Source organism: Canis lupus, chromosome 38 (assembly GCF_011100685.1).
Source record: "Canis lupus familiaris isolate Mischka breed German Shepherd chromosome 38, alternate assembly UU_Cfam_GSD_1.0, whole genome shotgun sequence".
Taxonomy (NCBI): domain Eukaryota; kingdom Metazoa; phylum Chordata; class Mammalia; order Carnivora; family Canidae; genus Canis; species Canis lupus.
This window is the reverse complement of record NC_049259.1, coordinates 18,289,660-18,315,810: the sequence shown is the minus strand read 5'-3', so window position 1 is coordinate 18,315,810 and position 26,151 is coordinate 18,289,660. Positions and strand designations below refer to the sequence as shown.

General features: G+C 38.3%; 1 protein-coding gene across 2 annotated transcripts in view; it reads right to left on the bottom strand.

Moving 5' to 3' along the window:
• The window catches only part of TMCO1 (transmembrane and coiled-coil domains 1), a 51,138-nt gene that overhangs the window by 13,398 nt on the left and 11,589 nt on the right, over positions 1 to 26,151 (bottom strand). For both annotated transcript variants that reach the window (XM_038586215.1, XM_038586214.1), the window contains 3 exons: positions 19,661 to 19,707; positions 17,978 to 18,045; positions 3,909 to 4,053 (listed from right to left, as the gene is read on the bottom strand). In XM_038586215.1, coding sequence (XP_038442143.1) covers positions 3,909 to 4,053; positions 17,978 to 18,045; positions 19,661 to 19,707 — 260 coding nt within the window. The remainder of the gene's footprint in view (positions 1 to 3,908; positions 4,054 to 17,977; positions 18,046 to 19,660; positions 19,708 to 26,151) is intronic.

Here is a 26,151-nt window from a genome sequence, read left to right as displayed (position 1 = left end):
GGTAACTTTTTTGTTCTTTGTTTCTCTTTGTACATTTAATTCCGGACTAGCAGCATGGGAAGAACATGTGACAACTATCAGCCAATAAAATTTTAAACATAGTAAAAAAAAAAAAAAAGAGAGAGAGAGAGAAAACAAAAACAAATGACAAGCTAGAAAAATTATGTGTGACTTACAGTACACGGAGAGGGCTAATCTCCAACATAAAAGCTAAAAAGTCAAAAAAAAGACCAACAACCAGGGACACCTAGGTGACTCGGGTTGAGCATCTGCCTTTGGCTCAGGGCGTGACCCCGGGGTCCTGGGATCAAATCCCACATCTGGCTCCCTGCAGGGAGCCTGCTTCTCCCTCTGCCTATGTTTCTGCCTCTTTCTCTGTGTTTCTCATGAATAAATAAAATCTTAGGAAAAAATATAACAAGTCTCTCTCTCTCTCTCTCTGTGCCTCTCATGAATGAATAAATAAAATCTTTAAAAAATATATAACAAGCGGACAAAAACAGATAACCAAAAACTTCTATGATATAAGGCAAAATATGACCAATCATTATGGAAACCTGAATCATTCTATATTAGTTTTCCCATTACTCACTCCATTTTATATCCCCAAACAAGCAAACAAAAAAACCCCAATTCACTATGTTCTCTTAAAACTACTTTATACCACAGTATATATCGGAAACCAAGTGGCCTACTTCTTTGCCTAAGAATGGCCTCACTGGGGAAATCATAGTACATCTATTATTTGAATTTCTGAAAGCCTTCTGTTTTATGGCTGCTCTTTTCACAGGCATCTACACAATTACCATGTAACCTAAGATCCTAAGAAGTAAACAAAACAAAACAAAACATGGAAATAGTAAGCTAACAAGCATTTTAATTCAGAGAGAAGCTTATATTTCATAGTAACACTTCAAATGCTAAGGTATATCAGAATGGATAGAAGTTCATAATCCTCCAATACATATGCTAACAACTAGTGAGGAACAGGTCAGAAATATACAGCTACTAAAATAAAAATTATAAAATTAGGTCACTGGTGATTTTTCTATGATTTTTAATATATTACAATACCTTGTTTAAAATTTGGGTAATAAAATGATCTGCCCAAGATGAGCACCACTCGGGATGCGGCAACAAGTCAGAATTCACCATTGATTTTGGGGAAAAGAACTGTATACAAAACAAATCTTTCAAATACAACACTGTTATATTAGCTATGCAATACTGTAATATTGTCCCATTCCAGGCACTGATAATATCAGTGTATGGAAAGGACAAGTAGAAATCAAAATTTTGAGTATGCACCCTTCCCGGCTCAAAACACATTGAGTGTGTGTGTGTGTGTGTGTGTGTGTGTGTGTGGCCAGGGGTGGGAGTTGCCACCCTTTTCCTCCCCTTCTCTGTACTCAATAAGCAATTATTTTATTAAGCTGTACCACTGAAGGATCTACCTTCCTATTTAACTTTATAGCACATATTAAGCACTGTAGTTCTCAGGGGCTAGCCTACCATGCTGGTCCACTGACTGTTTTTATAAATAAAGGTTTATTGGAACACAGTCAATACTTATTTATATATTGTCCATGGCTGCTTTCATACCTTAATGGCAGAGCTGAGTAGCTGTGACAGTCTCTGCCTGAACCTTCCAGGATTAGCAGACTATGGCTGACCCCTTGCCTGGTTTTGTAAATAAAGTTTTGCTGGAACACAGCCATTCATTCATTTACATACTGTCTAGGACTGTTTTCATACTATAATGGCAAAGTTGAGTAGTTACAACAGAGTGTATGGCCTGAAAAGTAAATACAAAAATATTTACTATCCAGACCTTAACACAAAAGATTTGCTGATAAATGAACATTGCATTCCTGATAAGATTTAACTGCTCAACAAACACCTCACCAGATTCTCTGAAATAACGGAAAGGAGTTTAAAGACCAGCTTGACCTGAACTTCCTCAACGATCATTCTTAACATTTATTTCATTTTAAAAACTCTACAGCTTCAGGGCAGCCTGGGTGGCTCAGTGGTTTAGTGCCACCTTCAGCCCAGGGCATCATCCTGGAGACCTGGGATCAAGCCCCACATCGGGCTCCCTGCATGGAGCCTGCTTCTCCCTCTGCCTGTCTCTGCCTCTCTCTCTCTGTATCTCTCATGAATAAATAAATAAAATCTTTAAAAAACACACACACACAACAACAACAACAAAACTCTACAGCTTCAGATGGTGATTTCTAGGTAGCAATGTCCAGGTAGTGCAAATGGTCCATCTAAAATGCCTTTTGTGAGCTATCACACATAAAGTATTAATATCTGCATGTAATTAAAGTAGAATTGCTCTTAGTTGCTTGAAGTAGAATGTATGCATCACTGTAGTTCATTAATATTTGGACACAAGCTGGAATTTAAAAATTTCGGATTTAAATAATCAAATTTAAGAGCAACATTCTGGAAATCAACAGACCTCTGCTAAACCAACAAAGGAGATCTGTGTTGTCACTATCCTGGTTTTCATGTTTAGACAGACTAAATAAAATGCTTCACTACAGAGACATTTTGAAAGGTGTATTATACATCTCAGTTACACAAGAATACAACTTCCAGTGGACATACCCACTTAGCTGCTCCATAAACATCTCCAACAGCTTATCTTCTACCCAACCTACTCCTTGTTCCTCTATACCCCCCTCTTAATGAGACTAATCTCCATTTGGTCACCAAAGCCATACCTGGGAGCACATAAATTTCTCCTTTCTCACCAAGTTCTGCTTCTTTACCTCTGCATATGTCTCATCTTTGCCCTCTCCCTTTCATCCTTCTCATCACTGCAATAGTTTAGGACATAACGATTTTTTGCTAGACAATTTGGATAGTCTTCTGGTATTTGTGCACCTTGCCAGGCTCCTCTCACAACTATCCTTCAGAAAGCAGTTAAGTGTCAGAAAACGTTGCCAGGAAGCCTTGAAACCTGGTTGCACTAAATCTACAAAAGGAGGAGGTGGGAGGCAGCCAGAGAAAGAGCATTCACAAAAAGTAAATCTGAGTGAGTGGGACATGGGAGCTGTCAGGCAAGTCAGAATGGTTAGAATGTTGGATGAGAGATGAGGTGAGGAAAAAGCCTTAAGCAGTAGATCTTTGCAAGTTTCAAACTATAATTCCATTTCCTACTTTTCCTCACATGCTAGGCCAACCAAAAAAATCTGCTACCATTGACAGTATTCAGAAGAAGAAAAAGTACAAGTCTCATGTGTCAACTTCCCCATGGCAATGCCTGCTGAATGGTAGCTGTATTCAAAAACTGAAATATAAAAAGTTCTTAAGCCAGAGACTTTAATTAACCCCTCTTACTTTTTAAGTTCTATTTCAAAAAGCTACTTCATTCTCTAAACCTTTCCGCCTGAATCTTCCCCCACTAATCAAATGTTATGTTTCTCTCTGGGGTCTCCCAACGATCTATACTTCTCTCTTGGCTCTGTTTTTTCACTATGAATGTCTGATAATCATGGTGGCCAAATGTAAATTTTCTAATGCAGACTTGAGTATCTCAACTGTGAATAACCTAAAGTCACCCAATGTTACGTTTGTGTTCCTAAAGTGCCAAAAAGCACTGGCATAGAGAAGAAATGATACTGAGAAGACCAAACTTGCTCTTCACTTTTGTATCTTTAGATGGTTCCAATGAAGAAGGAACCTAGGAGCTCCAAGAATGGGATATGGAACCATGTTTGGTTTATGGCTACTTCTCATCCCAAAGAATCCACAGTCTAGATCCATACACATTTAAAACAGCTTCAGAGGAGCTACTGGGATTCTATAATATTTCTGGTATTAAAAAAGTAAAAGCTAATTTAGGGCCAGAAAGCAAGGAAGAATAAATGTATTTAATAGTGGATATGGTCACTCACCTGTCGAATTGACATGGTACAGAGAATATACAGAAAGATGAAGGAACAGTCTGTGGTGTCATCCCCCAGCAGATTTCGATGAGACAGTCCTTGGATATAGGAAAGGGGGGTGAAAGGCAGTTTTGCCACCACTCTACCATCAAATCTAAAAAGGAAAAAACAAAGAATTGTTATTTTTGGAAGACTGACAAGCTTCTTAGTTCCAGGGAAGAATCTGAGACAGAAATAGAACTCTTAAGTCCCTTGATCTCTAAAACACAAAGAGTAAGTAATATTCTAAAAAGAGACCTAAAGAACAAGGATGTAAGGAAGGGCCTAGATTTTTCCATCAATCTTTTTCTAAACTGATTCTTAATTCTTTCAGTATCAGAACCCCTTAACACTCTGAAAAATTAATGAGATGCCTACATTATTTAAAGGTTATAGTTATCAATATTAACTGCTTTATAAATTAAAACTGAGGAATGTTAAAATATTTATTAAATTATTTAAAAGGTAGCAATAAATTCATTATATGTTAAGACAAATATTTTTATGAAAAATAACTATCTTTTCCAAAACAAAAAAGAATTTAGTGAGAAGAAAGGCTTTTTTTTTCTTTAGGCAAATGTCTTTAATGTTTTCCTTAATAGAATATTGCTGGATTCTCATAGCTGCTTCATGATTCAGGCTGGTGCAATAATGTATATTATGAAGCCCTGAAGCCTCTGGGAAATTCCACTTTACACTAAAAAGATAGTAAGAATAAAAAAGGAAAATAACATCTCAGAATTATTTTGGCAGTAATGTTTATCTCAAGGACTTACTAAGAGTCTCAAAAAGCTCCAGGGATCCCCAGACTATACTTAGAGAATCACTGTTTTAAACTATGGCACCAATAAGTATTTAAGAACCCTTTTTTTCCAAGACTCAGAGACTCCCAATACACACCTTAAACAGGCTAAACACTTCTGAATAGAAATTCATGGAATATATAGTGGTGAATGAAAAAAGTAGATTCTTAAAATGCACACACAATACTCTTGAGATAACTTTTAACATACTGTTAGTGTTTGAAAGTTTTTTTTTTTTACTTCTAAATTAGAAAGGAAAATTTTTTTTAAAGATTTTATTTATTTATTCATAGAGATGCAGGGAGAGAGAAAGAGAGAAAGAGAGAGAGAGAGAGAGAGAGAGAGAGAGGCAGAGACACAAGCAGGCTCCATGCAGAGAGCCTGACGCGGGACTCGACCCAGGGTCTCCAGATCACGCCCTGGGCTGCAGGCGGCACCAAATCGCTGCACCACCAGGGCTGCCCGGAAAAAATGTTTCTAAAAGAGAAAAACTTAGAAAAAAGCTATAAGAAAATGCATATCAGCATTTATGTTGAAGTGCTGAGGATGTTAGCTTCTTTCATATTTTTCTATAAATAAGTAGTATCAGTCAATAACAAAAATCATAAAAATTAATGTGATTAAAGATAGTGATATTTTACATTAGAGAAATATATGACTGTATCAGCTAAATTATCCAAATAAAGTCTCTAATTCCAGTTAAAATAGCCAGAAAATTCCCTCTTAGAAAAACACTTGGGGGGGCTTGGGTTGCTGTTGGTTTAGAGTCCGACTCTTGATTTCAGCTCAGGTCAGTTGTGAGATCAAGCCCCAGGTTGGGCTCCATGCTCAGCAGGGTCTGCTACAGATTCTCTCTCTCTCTCTCTCCCTTTCCCGCTGCCTGTCCCCCACGTGCTCTCTAAATACATACATACATACATAAACAAAATCTTAAAAAGAAAAAAGAAAAACATCCGGAAGCCTGGCTGGCTCAGTCAGTGTAGTGTGAGACTCTTGATCTCAGGGTTGAGTCCGAGCCCCACCTTGGGTATGGAACTTACTTAAATAAAAATTAATACACACACACACGCACACACACACACACACACACACACACACATATAAAGGAAAATGCTTGGTATACAAAATGTTTCTAGGGAGAGGAAAAAGAGAACTAGCAATACCTCTTTGTTTCCGGGGGAAAAAAAAATCCCTAAACACCCAGATCAACTACTTTGGTTCTAAAAAACTTCTTAGACAACTGTGCTGCCAAGAATATAGAAGAGAGTGAATTTGATACCTTCTATATGACTGTCCACTTACTACTTCCAACTGCCTTTCTAGTGCATATTTATACAGGGAAAGGCTCAATCATGAAGTGACTTTACTTGTATACGACAAAAGTATTTAAAGATCTGCTTGAAATAATCACTGTCATTCTCTTCCACTAGCTTCACAAAAGCAAAACAAAAATAATAGCTTTTTCAGGGGAAGATATTCCCATTTTCTCACAAGTATTAGGTGCAGTTGCCCCAATATTTTCTGGTTATACGCTATACACAACATGCTGCTCTAGGTATGCCACTCTGACCGTCCTACTGCACAGTTAGACTATAGGAAGGGATGGAACAGATATAAGCTGTCTATCCCCCCTTATTGCTAACATACAAACCCAATAAATTCACTTTATGTAGTCATTTTATTTTCTGTCATTTTCAACTTGAAATTATAACCAAAAAGCAAAACCAAAAATAAAACCTTTTTAGAATCAATAAACAAATTCAGTAAAGTTTCAGGATATAAAATCAACATACAAAAATCATTCTATGCATTTCTATACACTAAAAATGAGCTATCTGAAAAAGAAATAAAGAAACTAATCCTATTTATAATAGCATCAACAAAAATAAAATATTTAGGAATAAATTTAACCAAGGAGATAAAAGATCTGTACAATGAACACTCTGACACATTGATGAAATACGTTGAAAAAGACACAAATAAATGGAAAGATATCTGTGTTCATAGATTCGAAGAGTTGATATTATTAAAATGTCTATACTAACCAAAGCTAGCTAGCTATTTATTTTATTTATTTATTTATTTATTTATTTATTTATTTATTTTTAAGATTTTATTTATTCATCACACACACACACACACACACACAGAGTGGCAGAGACACAGGCAGAGGGAGAAGCAGGATAAAAATTAACTCAAAATGAATGAAGAACTTAAACATAAGACCCAAAAAGGTAAAATTCCTAGGAAAAAACACAGAAAAAAGTTCCCTGACATTAGCTAGGACTTTCTTGTATATGACAGCAGAAGCACATGCAGCAAAAATCAACTATATTAAATGAAAAAGCTTCCATATAGCAAAAGAAATAAGCAACAAAATGAAAAGGCAATCTATGGAATGGGAGAAAAAAGCATGTAAACCATGTATCTGATTAAAGGGTTAATATCCAAAATATAAGAAACTCAAAACTCAACAGTAAAAAAAAAAAAAAAAATCTGATTTTTATTTTTATTTATTTTTATTTTTTTATGATAGTCACACAGAGAGAGAGAGAGAGAGAGAGAGAGAGGCAGAGAGAGACACAGGCAGAGGGAGAGAGAGAAGCAGGCTCCATGCACCGGGAGCCCGACGCGGGACTCGATCCTGGGTCTCCAGGATCACGCCCTGGGCCAAAGGCAGGCGCTAAACCGCTGCGCCACCCAGGGATCCCAACAATCTGATTTTTAAAAGGGCAGAAGATCTCCATAGACATTTTCCTCAATAAGGTATACAAATGGGCAAGTACAAGAAAAGGTACTCAACATCACTAATCACCAAGGAATTATAAATCAAATTCACAATGAGGTATCAATTCACTTCTGTAAGAATGGCTATCATCAAAAAGACAAGAGATAACAAATGCTGGCAAAGATGTAGAGAAAAGGGAATCCATGTACAGTGTTGGTAGGAATGTAAGCTGATGCAGCCACTATGGAAAATACAATGGAAGTTCCTCAAAAATAAAATAAAAATATAACTACCATATGATTCAGCCATTCCACTTCTGGGTATAAATCCAAAATAAATGAAATAAATTCCTATCTCAAAGAGATATCTGTACTTCATGTTCATCATAGCATTAATCACAACAGCCAAGACAAGAAAACAATCTAAGTGTCCACCTACAAATGAATGAATAAAGCAAATGTGAGATAGATATATACACATTTACACAATAGAATGCTACTTAGCCACAAAAGGGAAGGAAATCCTGCCATTTATAACAACAGAATAAACCTTGAGAGCGTTATGCTTAGTGAAATAAGCACAGACAGAGACCAAAATAATATGATATCACTTAGCTATGAGATCTAAAAAAAATGAACTCATGGAAACAGAGTGAGATTGGTGGTTGGGAGACGCTGGGGGATGGGAAAAATAGGAAAATGTTGGTCAAAGGATACAAACTGGGCAGCCCGGGATCCCTGGGTTGCGCAGTGGTTTGGCGCCTGCCTTTGGCCCAGGGCACGATCCTGGAGACCCAGGATCGAATCCCACATCAGGCTCCCGGTGCATGGAGCCTGTTTCTCCCTCTGCCTATGTCTCTCCCCCCCCCCCCCCCCTCTCTCTGACTATCATAAATAAATAAAAATTAAAAAAAAAACAAAAAAACAAAACAAAACAAAACTGGGCAGCCCGATGGCTCAGCGGTTTAGCGCTGCCTTCAGTCCAGGGCGTGATCCTGGAGACCCAGGATAGAGTCCCATGTTGGGCTCCCTGCATGGAGCCTGCTTCTCCCTCTGCCTGTGTCTCTACCTCTCTCTCTCTCTCTCTGTGTCTCCCATGAATAAATAAATAAAATCTTAAAAAAAAAAAAAAAGATACAAGCTTCCAGTTATAAAATGAGTAAGTTCTGCGTATCTAATGTACAGTCTGGTGATTATAGTCAACAATATTGTATTATATACTTTAAGTTGCTAAAGCAGTAAATCTTAAATGTTCTCACTGCCACAACAAAGTTATAACTATATGAGGTTACGGATGTGTGAACTAACCTTACTGTAGTAATCATTTCACTCGATGTGTATCAATTCACTACATGTAAATCACGTGTGTACACATACATAAACAATGTTATATATTATATGTCAGTTATATCTCAATAAAGCTGAAAAAAATATTTAGAGAAAAAAAGGAAAACTATTTATGTCCTATAAGTTATTCATTTCTGTGTATCTACTATGCATGACACCTTAAGCCAGCCATAAATATGAAAAAAAAACTTCCATGAATTCTTATTTTTATTTATTCTTTATTTATTTTTAAGATTGTATTTATTTATTCATGAGAAACAGAGAGAGAGGCAGAGACACAGGCAGAGGGAGAACCCCAGGCTCCATGCAGGGAGCCCGATGTGGGACTCGATCCCAGGACCCAGGGATCACGCCCTGAGCTGAAGGCAAATGCTCAATCTCTGAGCCACCCAGGCGTCCCAAATTCTTAATTTTAATGAATTGATTTTTCTAGGAGACTTGAAGATCATCACAGGAATAGCTAAGTGAAGTGGTATCTAGCCTAATAAAGAAGAGTCAGTGAACAAAAGGGAAAGGTACAAAGAGAGAGATAGCTTATTTTTTTTTTTTTTTTTTTTTTTTTTTTTTTGGAGAGAGATAGCTTATAAATATCATTATACCTCAGTAGATTATTTCTTTCAGTACACTTACTCTGTGGTTCCAGAAGGCAGGACCATGACTCATGAGTATGGGAAGGTCCAGTAAAAGGAATTACTTTCAAACCCTAAAAACTACTCAATAAATGCATGTTATTTCAGAAATCACCAGATTCCTCATTGTTGGAAATAACTGAACAAAGGAGGGAAAATTACCTGTTAGAGGTATTTTTTTTTAAGATTTATTTACTTATTCATGAGAGATACTGAGAGAGAGGCAGAGACACATGCAGAGGCAGAAGCAGGCTCTATGTGGGGAGCCTGATGAGAGACTCGATCCTGGGACTCCAGGATCACACCCTGAGCTGAAGACAGATGCTCAACCTCTGAGTCACCAAGGCGTCCTATGCTAGAGGTATTAGTGAGGGGATTTTTGTACTGGGCCAGAAGTTGTGTATTAAATGACTTTTCAGGGATCCCTGGGTGGCGCAGCGGTTTAGCGCCTGCCTTTGGCCCGGGGCGCGATCCTGGAGACCCGAGATCGAATCCCACGTCGGGCTTCCGGTGCATGGAGCCTGCTTCTCCCTCTGCCTGTGTCTCTGCCCCTCTCTCTCTCTCTGTGACTATCATAAATAAATAAAAATTATTAAAAAAAAAAAAGTTAAATGACTTTTCAGATCTCTTCTAATTTTAAGATTGTTTCTATTCAAAAGATTTTATTTATTCATGAGAGACAGACAGTGAGAAAGAGAGAGAGGCAGAGACACAGGCAAAGGGAGAAGCAGGCTTCATGCTGGGAGCCTGATGTGGGACTCGATCCTGGGACTCCTGGATCACTCCCTGGGCCGAAGGCCGGCACTAAACCGCTGAGCCACCCAGGGATCCCTAAGATTGTTAATATTTCAACTTTATGGAAATGATCCAGGATGAAAGAAATAAATAGCTCAAAGCAGGGCCTCCTATTGCTTCTTTGGAAATCTGGAAACTCCAGTCCTTTCCATCTTAATCAAACCTCAGGCTTTTTTCTTAAAATCTGCCAGCTGTCAACAAATTTTAAGATTAAAAGGTATATTAGAGATAGTGTATCCCATTCTACAATAAACAGATGATTAAGGTGAAATGCAGAGAAATTATGTTAAAAACCGAAAAATATAATCATAATACGTACTAGAATTTTCATTTCATATGCCAGCTTATAAAAAACAGAGATATAGGGATCCCTGGGTGGCGCAGCGGTTTGGCGCCTGCCTTTGGCCCAGGGCGTGATCCTGGAGACCCGGGATCGAATCCCACGTCAGGCTCCCTGCATGGAGCTTCTTCTCCCTCTGCCTATGTCTCTGCCTCTCTCTCACTCTCTCTGTGACTATCATAAATAAATTAAAAAAAAAAAAAAAAGATGTTATTTAAAAAAAAAAACAACAGAGATATAGACTTTAAGGTCCTCACGGTCTTAGACAGAATAGTAATATATTTTTATTTTTTAAAGATTTTTGTTTGTTTGAAAGAGAGAGCACACCAGCAGGGGGAGGGGCAGAGGGAAAAGCAGATTCCCTACTGAGTCAGGGGGCCTGACGTAGGGGCTCAATCCCAGGACCCTGAGATCATGAAATGAGCTGAAGGCAGCCACTTAACTGAATGAGCTACCCAGGCACCCCATTAATATATTTTTTAAAATGCACAGGCACAATGACCAGAGCAAAAACATGACTTAGAGCCCAACAATTGTGCTCCTTGGCATCTATTCAAAGGAGTCGAAAACTCATGTGCACACAAAAACCTGCACACGGGTGTTTAAAGCAGCTTTAATCATAATTGCCAAAACCTGGAAGTAATCCAGATATAAATGGATAAACAAACTGGTATATCCAGACAATGAAATATTATTCAATGCTATAAAGAAATGAGCTATTGGCCATGAAGAGATGGAGGAACTCTAAATGGATATTACTAAGTGAAGGAAGCCAATCTGAAAAGGCTACATACTGTATGAGTCAAACTATATGACATTCTGAAAAAGTCAATACTATGGAGACAGCAAAAAGATCAGTGGTAAAAAAAAAATAAATAAAAAAAAAAAAGATCAGTGGTTGCCAGGAGTCCGGGTGGTAGGAGAGAAAGGAATGAATTGGCGGAGCAGAGAATTTTTAAAACAGTTAAATTACTCTGTTTGATACTATAATGATGGATACATGCCATTAACATTTGTCCAGACTCACTGAATGTACACCAAGCGTGATCTCTAATGTAAACTGTGGACTTTGGTGGTTGATGTGTCAGTGTAGGTTCACCAATTGTAAAAATGCACCACTTGGGCAAGGGAGGTCGCTGATAGCAAGGGGTAGAAGGTATATAGGAAATCTCTATCTTCCTCTCAATTTTTCTGTAAACCCAAATCTGCTCTAAAAAAAAAAAAAGGCTTATTAAAAAATTAATACAGCACTTAAATTAATAGTAAAACACTTATATTACATGAACTTCCACCAGTATTGCAAAGCAAAATAAGTAAAAAGCTACTGTTGTCAGTGTTCTGAATAAGAATGTTGACAAAAAGAAAATAGTGTCCTTAAGAACTAAGAACAGTCTTCCTTCTTGCCAATAGTAGCCTTCTATAAGAAGTTTGAATATAATGAAGATTTTCATGTCATTTTCTTCCTAAAGACATTGTATTTGATTTCTTTGATGTCTATGGCTTAAAGAAAAGGCATCTAATATTTTATCTTGTACTACTGAACTGCATAAATAGGCATTTCAATATTGGTGTAAGACTTAAAAATGTAATCACTAAGTAGTTGCTAGGTAATTATACAATATATGTTTTTCAGATATGGCCCTTGACTCAAGAGATTTAAGAGTGGAGAAATAAAACGGAAATACATAAGATATCATGGAACACACAAGAGATTGCCATTCAGTGTTAGATGGCTCACTTGAGTGACGATGCTATGAAAACTGCAGAGAAAACCCACGGGGCCTCCGCTGATGAGGGAAGTGCTCTGACCCCCACATGAGCTTGTATATAGCTTTGAAAACTATCAAAGCAGCAATATGGCTATTATATTTGGTTGCCATCTTTATTTGGCTTTCTTTAGTATTTCATTATGAAGTATTTAACCCTCTCTGGTTGTTCTAATTCAATTCAGCTTAGACCTAGGGAGGAGAAGAAGGCAGCAGAGAAGAAAGGAGGGAGGGGAAATTTGGAAAGAATGAAACCAAGTCATTTGTCTGATCATATATGATTATCTATCTAGAAAATCAGAGAACCAAATTAAAACCTATTAGAGTTTAGCAAGATGGTCAGTTACAAAATAACAAAAATTGGTAACCTACTTTTATACCACTAGCAATGAGCTAGAAGATATAAAATACATGCAAAACCTATTTGAAAATAAACTACAAAAGTTATAAGATAGACTTAGCAGAAACACCATGTTCCTAGATGGGAATATTAAAAATTATAAAAGTGTTTAAGATTTTAAAATTAACATATAAATCAAATATCATCAACATATAATCAAAAACTTAAGTCAAAACTTGAATGGGATTATCTTAGGGGAAACTGACACATTCTAAAATTCCCATGAAAGAATGTGTGTCTCAAGGGGTGCCTGGGTGGCTCAGTTGGTTAAACATCTGCCTTCGGCTCAGGTCATGATCCCAGGGTCCTGGGATCGAGCCCCACATCAGGTTCCCTGCTCAGTGGGGAGCCTGCTTCTCCCTGTCCCTCTGCCCTTCCCTCTCCCCCTTCAGCTTATGCTTGCTTGCCCTCTCTCTCTCTCAAATAAATCTTGGAAGGAAGGAAGGAAGGAAGGAAGGAAGGAAGGAAGGAAGGAAGGAAGGAAGGAAGGAAGGAAGGAAAAGAATTGAAAAGTGAAATGAAACAAAACGAAAAGACTGACTCAGGAACAGTGAGCAGTGCAGTTAGAACACAATAGTTTGTAGACAGTAAAAACAAAGTCGAAGAACAGGCTGGAGCCAACACATGGAATGCCATGAAAGCCAGGTTAAAGAGTTTGGACTTAAATCAGTAGTCAGAGTGGCACAATGCAACATAAGGACTTGAGTAGAGACACATGAGTTATAGCCCAGCTCAACGTTTTCTAGCTTTAAGACTTTGGGCAAGTTAAATAACTTGGGAGTCTCATATTCTCATCAGTATAATAAAGACTATAATCCTCATTTCAGAAGGTTGTTAAGATTACAAAGGCAACATATATAAAGGCCAACAGTGGCCAACAGACTTCCTGTTCCATCAGTAGCAAATGTGGTTATTAGACAACGGGTAACATGCTTTTGGGGACAGTTAACTTACTGCTGCAGTGACAGGAGGCACCCGAGGATGGAGAGCAGCTAGGAAGCTACTGGCATGCCCAAGGTCAAGCGGTAATAGCAGAGTGGAAAGGCAATGAGCTGAAACCCGGATGAGAGCTGGTGCAGCATGGATGAAGAGGAGGGAGAGGAGGGAAGTAGGGAGGAAGGGTAGGAGGAAGGTAGGAGGAAGGGTAGGATGGGCAGATGGATGGATGACTAGATAGACACAAAGAGTTGAATAAACAGGAACTCTTAACTGATGGAACAGAGGACTGACAATGTTAGAGATAACTCAGTGTCTAACGTTACACTTGGGGCAGGGTAGATACACAAGAAACGTGTGCTGAAAGGAAGAGGGGGGTAAGCAATAAAGCTTTCAATTCCAGGTTAGCAGAAATGAGCACCACTGAAAGACACAGAAGTATCAAGAAGAGTGTGGCTTTGGCAGAGAACGTGATGAGTTCCAAGTAAGCCTCAAAAATAACGTAAAGAGAAATAAGTCTCTCTGATGCTCAGGGACAGACAGGCATGTTCCGCAGCCCAAGGAAAAGGCAAAATATAGCTGGGGTAGGGTGTTATTACTATAAAACTTCTCTCTCTAAGAGAGCTCTATAATGGATCTTCTACAAATTACAAGGTCCTCTACATAAAAAAGAACAGTAAATTTTTAACTAGTAAATCAATATTTCCTATATAGATGTCTATTCTATTTGAAGGCAATACATGGCATGAGGGCTCAGGCTGGGCAATTTTCTTTTATCTCCCACAGTGTGAGGCACAAAAAATGGCATGCAGCTTTTTGACCTGAATAAACATTAAAAATAGTTGAAACCTATAAATATTCATGTAGCACACTCACAAAAAATTGAGAACTGGAGGAAGAATATCAAAGGAAGGCAAATGAAAATTATTAACTCAAAAGAGAAAGAAATATAAGAAATATGGTATAATACTTTGTGGTTATGTGATTCTATGACTATATGCAGATATGTCAGCTTCCTTTAGTAACTAAAGCAATTATAGATTCAAATCAAAACTGTATGCCAAGCTCTAGTTTTAACTACAGAAAAGAAAGAAAGAACAGGCAAATTGTTCTAAAAAGGTAATCTAACATTACGTCCTACTGTAAATAATGAACATAAGCCAAAATGATTCATTTCCATGTTTCACAACTTCATTTACAATACAAGACTTCTCCCTACGTAAACCTAAAGTCAACACTCTCATCATTAAAGAGATATAGTCTTTGAAAATTAGATTTATATTACTCTAACCTGTCAACAGGATGCACATGATTTTGCACTATTTTTTCCAAACACTATTGATAAATTAATACTGAAATAAACACTCTCAGTATTTTTTGCTGATATTAGCCTGTCTTATTACAAGACTCTCTGAGCTATCCTACGCTGAAATAAACTATGACCTAAGAGTCAGTAGAAGACATTTTCATTTGAGCTGAAGCCTTTATTTGTTGGTGCAAGATTCTAGTGCTCTTCTAATCTCAGTTGTGGAAGCCCATACAGAAACAGGGACCAGCAACTCTAGGTAGCTTGGAATGCTGAGCCTCCTACATGGGGAGCAGTCCTCCAGTCTTGTGATGGACTTTATGGGAATGAGAAATAAACTTCTGTTAGAGAACACACACACACACACACACACACACACACGTGTGCGCGAACATATTTTCATCAACTACATTCAGACTTTTAAAGTTTTAAGAATTTTGTTCCAGTGTAATTGGTTTGCTAACTAATATTTTCATAAGTGAACCACTGACATCTTGCAAATTAATAATTATAATTAAAAAAATTTTGGTTCAAGGGGTGCCTGGGTGGCTCAGTCAGTTAAGCATCTGACTCTTAAGACTCTTGATTTCAGCTCAGGTTGTGATCTCAGTGTCCTGGAATTGAGGCCTGTGTAGTCATCTCTGTGGCCAGCAGGGAGTCTGCTGGAGATCTCTCCCTCTGCGCCTCCTCCTGCTCATATATGCCCTATCTCTCTCAAATAAATAAATAAATCTTAAAAAAAAAATTATGTTTCACATTTCAAATGGCATCAAATTCTTATCTCAGAATAGTATAAAAACCATGACAGTGGAAACTGAGTTGTATATTTACAAATTTTTAAGATTTATTCAATAAATATCTTTACAAGCCTTGAAACTCTAAGGATATGAAAACTGTTACATGTGAAGACTATAAGGAACTTACAGTCCAGTAAAAGCAGACATAAACATAAATTTGATAAAGAAACATAAGAATGAGGAATAGAATAAAGTGCTGAACCTCTAGCAAAGCAAGACTCAAATTTGTCACAAAAATCACTCAATCAAGCTAAGGTCAATCAGAATAGACACACATGCACACACAACACTAACCTTAAAAATATTATTTAGTAGTATGCGTGAAGAGAAACCTAAGGAGAAGTTAATCATTGAATTTAAAATGTATAGCTGAGGACTTACCCAGCTCTATACTGTCCAGAGTACACTTTAAAAAGAATATCTGAGTATTTGTGTTGTACCATGGACACTTAGTGGTTAACTATAAAACCTTTCAGTGTTTGCTTTGCCTCATAATTCATGGGAATATATACCCAAGAAATGAGATAAAGTATGGCAGGATGAAAAGAGTATTGAGTTTAGAATTACAAGCCAGAAATCATGAGACTTCTGGATACCTTAGGCAAGTTATTTTACCTTCCAAAGGTTCCTTTCAGCTCTAAAGGTTCTATGATTTCAGTAATCATTAGTCAAAAGGAAATTTTATATTAAAATCATTTGGACACCCACTCTAGTCCCTCACCTAAGTAAAAATAGCCACTCACTTTCTTCTCCCTCAGCTGCACTTCACACGGATTTCTAGTATAATATCCATCAACATATTTGTTTATCTTTTCTTCCCATAAAACTGGCTATTACTGAGGGCGGGGGCCACACCTTATTTGTCATATTCTGATACTCCCACAATGCCTGGCACAATGTGGGCACTGAACTAGTAGGGAGGAAAAGGGGAGGTGCAGGGAGAGAGAGAGACAGAAATGAAGCAGGGGAGGAAGAGTAGGAGGAAAGAAAGGAAAAGAGGGAGGGAGGGAAATTCTCATTCCTGTGGGATGATTCAGGTGGGCCTTGAAAAGTAATAAATGACTGCCTGTCATGTCTGGATACTTTCCCAGTTTCTGTCAAAAGCAGTTCCACGATTACTCAGGCCTGCTACCTGCCAGTTTAGACAACAGTAACTTAATTTATCATTATACAAGGTAATGGTTGTTAAGACTCTAAAAGAGTCAAACATCTCTATAAGACTACCCTCATTTTGAACAAGTATGCTAGTCAGTAACTTAAAACACAGGGGGCATATTAAATTCTCTTTAGAGGCTCCATAATACCTTAGTCTTTACCTTGTACATAAAAGATTCTCAATATTAAAGAGGGTGAGGAGGTGCCTGGGTGGCTCAGTCAGTTAAGCATCTGCCTTTGACTCAGGTCATGATCCTGGAGTCCTGGAATTGAGTCCCACATTGGGCTCCCTGCTCAGTGGAGGGCCTGCTTCTCCCTCTCCTTCCCCTCCCCACCGTTGCTCATGTTCTCCCTCTATCTCAAATAAATACAATCTATAAGGAAAAAATAAAGGGTGAGAAAGTTATCATATAATTGAATTCTCTCAAAATTGAATTTCCTTGATTTTGGTAATTGGATTGAAGTTATATATGAGATTATCCATGTTCCTAGGAAATACACATTTTAGTAGTTATGGCAGCTCCTCAGTGGCTCAGTCTGTTAAGCATCTACCTTTGGTTCAGGTCATGATCCCAGGGTCCTGGGATGGAGCCCTGGGGGAACTCCCTGCTTAGCAAGGAGTTGACTTCCCCTCTCTCTCCACCCCTCCCCCTCTCCCTATGCTGCTCCCCCTGCTTATGTGGGTACTCTCTCTCTCTCTCTGTCAAATAAATAAAATCTTTAAAAAAAAAAAAAACAAATTAGTAGTTATGGATAAAAAGGGCATGAACCCTATACTCTTGAATAATTAAGAAAAATACATAAATAATATATATATGTAATAACATAAATAATATATGAGCATATAGTTGATATGGAGAGACAGAAAAAGAGAAACAAGAGAAATGTGAATCTGGATAATGGATATATTATTCTTGTAACTTTTCTGTAAATTTGAGATATCAAAATAAAATATTACCAAAAAAAGTTAATTGCTTACAAATACACACACGGAAAGAACAATAGTTAAGTAAAAGCATATTACTAAAGGGTACTCACATAGAATTGAACATTCCCATTAGGGCAGTAAAACAAAAGCCAATTGCAAACATGGATTTCATTCGGACCTATAAAGAGACCAATAAATTGTCATTTCACACCAAAGTCACCACTAAAGCACACCCCAAAATCGTGATTTCACGTCATGTTTAAAATGCACCCCATAGCAAAAAGCTATTTACTGGCTAACCCACCCTCCACCTCCATGCCCTTCTCCTTGCCCACGTCTGGTGAACAGTATTGGGGTGGCCATGTGACAATTCTGGCCAGTGAGTTACAAATACAAGTACTAAACCAGACTTTGAAAAGGGACAAACTTGGCCTACATCCTTTTAAGCCTTCTGCCCATTCTTCTTGCCTGGAATGAAGAATATAATGCCTGAAGATAAAGGATAAAGCACCTTCAAATAAACAACCATAATCTGAGAATGGCTAACCTAAGTCCTTAATGACAGTACTGAGCTGCCATACCAGTCCAGTACTATCAACTTCTGGATTTCTTTCACAAGTAAAAAATCTTCATTTGTTTAAGTTGTTGTTGGTTAGATATTCTATTACTTGCAGCTAACTTCTTAATTACATATGTGGTAAATAAATAAACGAAAGATCATAAAGATGTAAGATTAAGATTAATAGTTATCTCTGGATGATAGTTGTTTGTTTTTTGCACGCTCTTCTGACTGAGTTAACCTGGCACCCCTGGATGACAAGGTTTATCAGCGATTTTTCTCTCTTCTTTCTGTAGTTTCCAAATTTAGCCTCATAAACATTTAATAATTATGTCAACAGAATAGCTACTTTCAAAAAGATGTACTTCTAAATTATAGCCTTACTCAATAAGAATTTCAAGGAACGGAAGATAATATAGCAAAGGTCTCTTAGAAAGCAAACACAATTGTTGCACAGTTCAGATGTCCTGTGTTAAACATACAGAAATTAAATAGAAAAATTAGTCAAGCTATATAATTAGCCTATCTATGCTTTAGAAAAACTCTTCAACAAACTCTATTCTTTATAAATGATGAGTAAATGGGTAATAACATTATTTTCCTTTACACTTTATGGTATGCCTGATATACAGAACAAAAGGTCTCTTAAAGAACAAAGGCAACAATAAAGGCCACCTATAATGCTCCAACTCAGATCCTGGTGTGACACAGGTCACCAGAAAACCAAAGATTCACCAATGACATAAAAAAGAAAAAGAAAATAGACTACTTCATTTGAAACATAAGGGCAAAGCTAATTAAGAACTGTGAAAGGGGGATCCCTGGGTGGCGCAGCGGTTTGGCGCCTGCCTTTGGCTCAGGGCGCGATCCTGGAGACCCGGGATCGAATCCCACGTCGGGTTCCCGGTGCATGGAGCCTGCTTCTCCCTCTGCCTGTGTCTCTGCGCCTCTCTCTCTCTCTCTCTCTCTCTCTGTGACTATCATAAAAAAAAAAAAAAAAAAAGAACTGTGAAAGGGACAAATCATGACCTCTGAGACAGCCTGAAAGAGCTACCCTTATTATGGAGATGAAGTTCAAGCCCAGAGCATATTTTCATTTCCATCTTATCCGGGAACACCCATGACATTATTGGGTGAATTTCTGAAAAGGTAAGTACAATGTACATAATATAAATCAGTCTTTTGCTATAAAACATTTTGTGGTTTACCACAATATTATACTTTAGACTCTTACCATGGAAAGGTCCCTGTTGTTATTTTTCAGTTTCTCTTCTTGCCTCTCTGTAAAGAATTAATGAACTGGTTAATATACACAATGCTGAGCACAAAGCAGATGTTAAACTGTCACTGGTGACTACAAAAGCATTTCTGTCTCAGGATCACTTAATAATAAGAAGAGCTGAATATCTGGAATATTGTATGCTTTATATTAGTAGCAAACTCAAATGCAGCAGAGCACTGAAGTGTTTCAATTTAAATAAATAAAAATCTTTATTAAAAATTACCTCTGGTATTAGTGTCTTAACTCTGTACACTAAGATATATTTTAAACTACAGTGATGGAAAAGTGTAAACACAATGTTTGTACTTAGGTTTCAAACATGAGTTACTCATCTCATGTTTTTTCCCCTTCTTTCATTTTCTTCAAGAGAGCAGAGTCCAAAAACTAAAAGTCAATCAAGACATATTTAAAATTCAGGTTTTTTCATATTACAGTTAATTACTCTAAAAATAAGCGTCGTTTTCTAGGTAAGTCACTTAGAAAGCTAGACAATTTCACATATATTTCCAGCAAGTTGTTACATCCATTTAATCTGAACTGCTTAAGGAAGTCTCAACGGTACATTAATGCCCTTATTTACTGTACTCCATCAACAGAAGGGATTTGTTTCCAGGAAGAAACTGAAGTCCCACAAAGGGAAAGTGACTTGGTAGAGACCCCATGGGCATTCCATGGCAAAGCCAGGACTAGAATCCCAGTTTCCCAACTCCCAACCCATTGACCTCTATGTTCGCTCTGATACTGTTCTCTTTGATCATGTATTATTATCGCCATTTATTTAACAAATACTGGTTACCTACTATGTGCCAGGCACTTTTCTGAGCACTGGAGATACATGAATGAAAAAAAGTACACAAAAACCCCCACCCTCATAGGAAGACTACAAAATAAAAATATAAGATCCTTTAAATTTTTTTTTTAAGATTTTATTTATTTATTCTTTTTTTTTAAATTTTTATTTATTTATGATAGTCACAGAGAGAGAGAGAGAGAGAGAGAGAGAGAGAGAGGCAGAGACAGGCAGAGGGAGAAGCAGGCTCCATGCACCAGGAGTCCGACGTGGGATTCGATCCTGGGTCTCCAGGATCGCACCCTGGGCCAAAGGCAGACGCCAAACCACTGCGCCACCCAGGGATCCCTTATTTATTTATTCTTGAGAGACAGAGAGAGAGACAGGCAGAGGGAGAAGCAGGCTCCAAGCAGGGAGCCCGACGTGGGACTTGATCCCGGGTCTCCAGGATCACGCCCTGGGCTGAAGGTGGTGCTAAACTGCTGAGCCATCCGGGCTGCCCATAAGATATTTTAAAATAAAAAAGCCATACCATTAGAATAAACTGGTGCGAGGGCTAGCAAATTTGAGCAGGTAAAGGAAAGGAGGAACTAAAAGAGGCCTACAGGGAGGCTGACTTGAGGAGTGGACCACAGTTTCCAAACAGTACACAGCGGGATGAAGACATGACCCCTTGCCCTGAACTGCTCCTACCCAGTTTATTCGCCCTGGGAGGGAAGGATATGGGGAGAAGAGAGTAGGATGCTGCAAATATATGGAAGAAAAGGAACAGAAAGAATGGAGCTAAGTCTACCTTGGGGGTGGGAACTCCTTTGCTATCTAGGCAGTCCTCTTACAATGTAACAAGACGTTTTTAAATTGGGAGGGGTAAGGACTGGGGAATGAGATGACCAGAAGGTAAGCAGGCATAAAATAACTGGAGAGGGAAGGGACTACCACTACAAATAAAAAAAAGGTATAGGAGATCTCCTATGCTAGAAGCTTTGACATATTCCTGACTCCCTCCTTTCTCATCCAGACACCACATCCTTTAATTATACCTCATACATATTTTTTAAAGATTTGTTTTTTGAAAGAGAGAGAGCGTGCACACTTGCAGGGGAGGGGCAGAGGGACAAGGAATCTCAAACAGACTCCCTGCTGAGCACTGAACCCAACACGGGGCTCACCCTAGGACCTGGAGACCATGACCTAGGCAAAATTAAGAGTCACACACTTAACCGACTGAGCCCCCCAGCAGGCCATAGAGCCTCACATACCTCATAAATATTTATGAACCCCTCCTCCTCTTTCCCTTATCCTTAGGATTTCTAACTCCTTTTTACCTATGTTAGGTCTTCTAGCATGTCTAACTGCCCCCAAACTTGCTCCCTCAAAACCATCTTTCTGACATAGCTGCTTGTCAGATGTACCTAAAATGCAAAACTGACCAAAACTATGACACTTCCCAGCTTAAATTCTGGCATGGCCTTTCACCCCCATAAGGTCATGATCTAGCGTCACCTGCAAGTCTGATGTTTGCCTCTGCTTACTCTGCAGCCCCATTTCCAATCTCTCCCATGAGCCGTTACATTCCTGAAACACCAAACAATTCTAAGCTGCTCTCTATGTGAAGGTTTTCTCTAGATCCAGTGTCTTTGTTCATGAAGTCCTTTCTACTTGGGTGACCAACTGTCCCAGTTTTCCCAGGATTGTTCCCGTTTTAGCTCTGAAAACCACACATCACAAAAAACTACTCAGTATCAACCAACTGGGATTTCTTCCTAGAATGTTTTATCCTGACCCTATCTAACCCCTTCCTGGCTAGCTAGTACTCAACTTTTAAGCCTCAGTTCTTGGTCACCTCCTTTTCAAAATCTTGATTCCTTAGTCAATATTACTCTATAGAGCTTTCTTTTTTTTAAAATTTTATTTATTTATTCATGAGAGACAGAGAGAGAGAGAGACAGACAGACAGACAGGCAAAGGGAGAAGCAGGTTCCATGCAGAGAGCCCGATGTGGGACTCCATCCCGAGTCTCCAAGATCACATCCTGGGCTGAAGGTGGTGCTAAACCACTGAGCCACCCAGGTTGCCCTCTATAGAGCTTTCTAGAGTTATGAAAATATTCTGTATCTTTGCTGACAATAAAGTAAGTACTAATTACATGTGGCTCCCAAGCAAATAAAATGTGGCTAGTGTAACTGAGGAACTAAAATTTTAACTTCATTTAAACTTTAATTTAAAAAGTCAAATGTAGGGGATCCCTGGGTGGCTCAGCGGTTTGGTGCCTGCCTTCGACCCAGGGCCTGATCCTGGAGACCCGGGATAGAGTCCCACATCAGGCTTTCTGCATGGAGGCTGCTTCTCCCTCTGCCTGTGTTTCTGCCTCTCTCTGTGAGTCTCTCATGAATAAATGAATAAAATCTTAAAAAAAAAAAGTTAAAAAATAAAATGAAAAGTCAAATGTAGCTCATGGCTGCTGTACTAGACAATGCAATCTTAAGACACTGGATTAGAATTCCTTTCTTTATGCTTCCAGAATATTCCTTGCACATCTTTATCATTATACTGGGTTTTTACATTCTCTTGTAATGATCTGTTTATATATCCATCAACCCAACCAGATGGCAACCTCTTGGAGAACAAGGAATCTCTAAGCCTTCTTCATCTCTGTATCCTCAGTACCTGGCAAGTAGTTAGTTGCTCAGTAATGTAGTATGTGTTCAGTATCACTTCATGAATGATTCAGCAATATAATAAAAGCTGACCTGAAGATACAAAATACCAAAAATCCTTTTCTAGGGAGTAGTCCTTTACGATGAAGCTGGTAACCTGAATAGGCAGAAAAGGACAAAGAGCCTAGAAGTTGAGAGCAAACTAAGGTGACATAGTTTCTCTAAAGCTTTAACATTTTTTTCACTTATGTCCAAACAGAAACAATAACCGTAAATATTATCAAGGTAGACTCTATATATACATGGCTTAACAAGAATATAGCAGCACAGGTTTATGATACATACCCCAACAGTACCACGGTTCTTAAAGATTTGCAATTCAAATTGTTAATAATTACCTACCACACAAATAAAGTAGTTTTAGTGGGCTTCAAATAATTCATAAATAAGTTAATACTCACTTGATTTTTGAGGAGGTAAAAGATACAAATATCTTAGATGTTTGCTTTCACTCCTGCCTAGCTCTGGTAAATTCATAGCAGAGCACTATGAGCTGCACAAGGTTCAGTTAGATGGGACAGCAAAAGAAGCTAAGACTAATTCTCAGCATAGGCATTTTACTCATGGACAATTACAGCTGATCATGTCCGAGGCTACCTGAAAGGTGTATGTTACAGACTCGAGTGATTTCACATTTCACCAGGGACCACGCCCGACAGAAGAGAATCAAAAAGACAGTACACAAAAAGGTATAGTTGAGGGTGCTTGGGGGGCTCGGTGGTTGAGCATCTACCTTTGGTTCAGGTCATGATCCTGGGGTCCTGGGATCGAATCCCACATAAGGCTCCCTGTGAGGAGCCTGCTTCTCCCTCTGCCTGTGTCTCTGCCTCTCTCACTCTGTCTCTCACGAGTAAATAAATAAAATCTTAGGAAAAAAAAAGATGCCTCTAGAGAAAAGGGACAAAAAAGAAGACAGAACAAAGAAACAACAAACTAAACAAATATATTTAACAGGGAAACATACATGCAAAATTTCATCTGAAATGAACCTGATCTATATGTGGGTAGGAAATGCAAAGACACCTCAAGAAGCATAAATATTATAAAAACAAAGAAGTTAATACTCAAATGTTCTCTCAGGACACCTGGGTGGCTCAGTGGTTGAGCATCTGCCTTTGGCTCAGGGCATCATCCTGGGGTCCTGGGATCGAGTCCCACATCAGGCTCCCCTGTGAGGAGCCTGCTTCTCCCTCTGCCTGTATCTCTGCCTCTTTCTCTGAGTCTCTCATGAATTAAAAAAAAAAAAAATCTTCAAATGTTCTAGAAGATGTAACAGTCTTTAGAAATCCAAAAATGTCCATTTAAAAAAGAGTAAATCTGATCTAATGGAAGTGCTACCAATAGAGAAACAATTTCAGGTACTCCCCAAGTTATGAACAACAAACTTGCAAATCCCATAAAGCCACAGTTAGCTTTATATACCTCCCCTTACTCCCACTAACCCCTCAAAACTGATGATACCGGGATACCTGGGTGGCTCAGCAGTTTAGCACCTGCCTTGGGCCCAGGGCATGATCCTGGAGTCCCGGGATCGAGTCCCACGTCAGGCTCCCTGCATGGAGCCTGCTTCTCCCTCTGCCTGTGTCTCTGTCTCTCTCTCGCTCTGTGTCTCATGAATAAATAAAAAAAAATCTTAAAAAACAAAAACAAAAACTGATGATACCTTTATTTATTTATAAAGATTTCATTTATTTATTCATGAGAGACAGAGAGAGAGAGAGAGAGAGAGAGAGGCAGGCAGAGACATAGGCAGTGGGAGAAGCAGGCTCCATGAAGGGAGCCCAATGCGGGATTCGATCCCAAGATCCTGGGGTCACACCCTGAGCCAAAGGCAGATGCTTAACCGATGAACCACCCAGGTGTCCCCTGATGATACCTTTAAACAGCTGCTGGGAAAATGCCTGATCTAGTCTTTCCATTTTCATTTTTCTCCATTCCCAACTCTGTTAATTGCATCTCAGATGATCATATTCATATTTTCTCTATCTCCACACATACATGTTCTTTTAACCCCTTTTTTTTCTTTCACTTCTTAGAAAATCATTAAACTACTTCTTTATCTCCTTCTATTTGACTACCAAACCTTGACTTTAATAACTGCTGGGCGAAGATTTTTTTCAGTTATTCATTCTCATTATTTTAAAATATAACACTCAAGTTTTGCAAGGATATTCTATTAGACATAATGAAAAGTGAAAAATTTAAGTCCTTAAAAGTACTTAAAATACTCTTTAAAGGGGATCCCTGGGTGGCGCAGCGGTTTGGCGCCTGCCTTTGGCCCAGGGCGCGATCCTGGAGACCCGGGATCGAGTCCCACGTCGCGCTCCCGGTGCATGGAACCTGCTTCTCCCTCTGCCTGTGTCTCTGCCTCATTCTCTCTCTCTCTGTGTGACTATCACAAATAAATAAAAATTAAAAAAAAAAATACTCTTTAAAGTTTCTACTTCTTATATTCTGATTAAATCTATTTTTCTTTAAGCCTCAATGGTTTAAATAAATTTTAAAATATTATTTCACATTCAATTTTATTGTTAGTTACCCGTTATTACCAAAAACAAAAACAAAAACAATTATCCTAAGAATGAAATTTTTATGTTCCATTCTAGGTTAGAGAAGTTTATGAAGACTGGCCTGTTACTACTACCATGTAAAATATGGCTTATATGAGGATAACCCAAGTTCTAATAAACTATGTTGAAAATAATGCTTTAAAAAAAATTTTTTTTTAAATAATGCTTTTAAAAGAAGCTGTTTTTCCCTTAAAAAGGAATTGTGTTTCCCCAGGGGAATAACTTCTAAAAAAGTCACATTATCAGGTAAAATAAATGCAAGCAATTTACTCTGAAATGATAATGTAAACTGTTTATTAGCAGGGAATGAATATTTGAGCATTATGATTTATGAAATTATGAGAACAGTTTTTGGCTGGATGATGG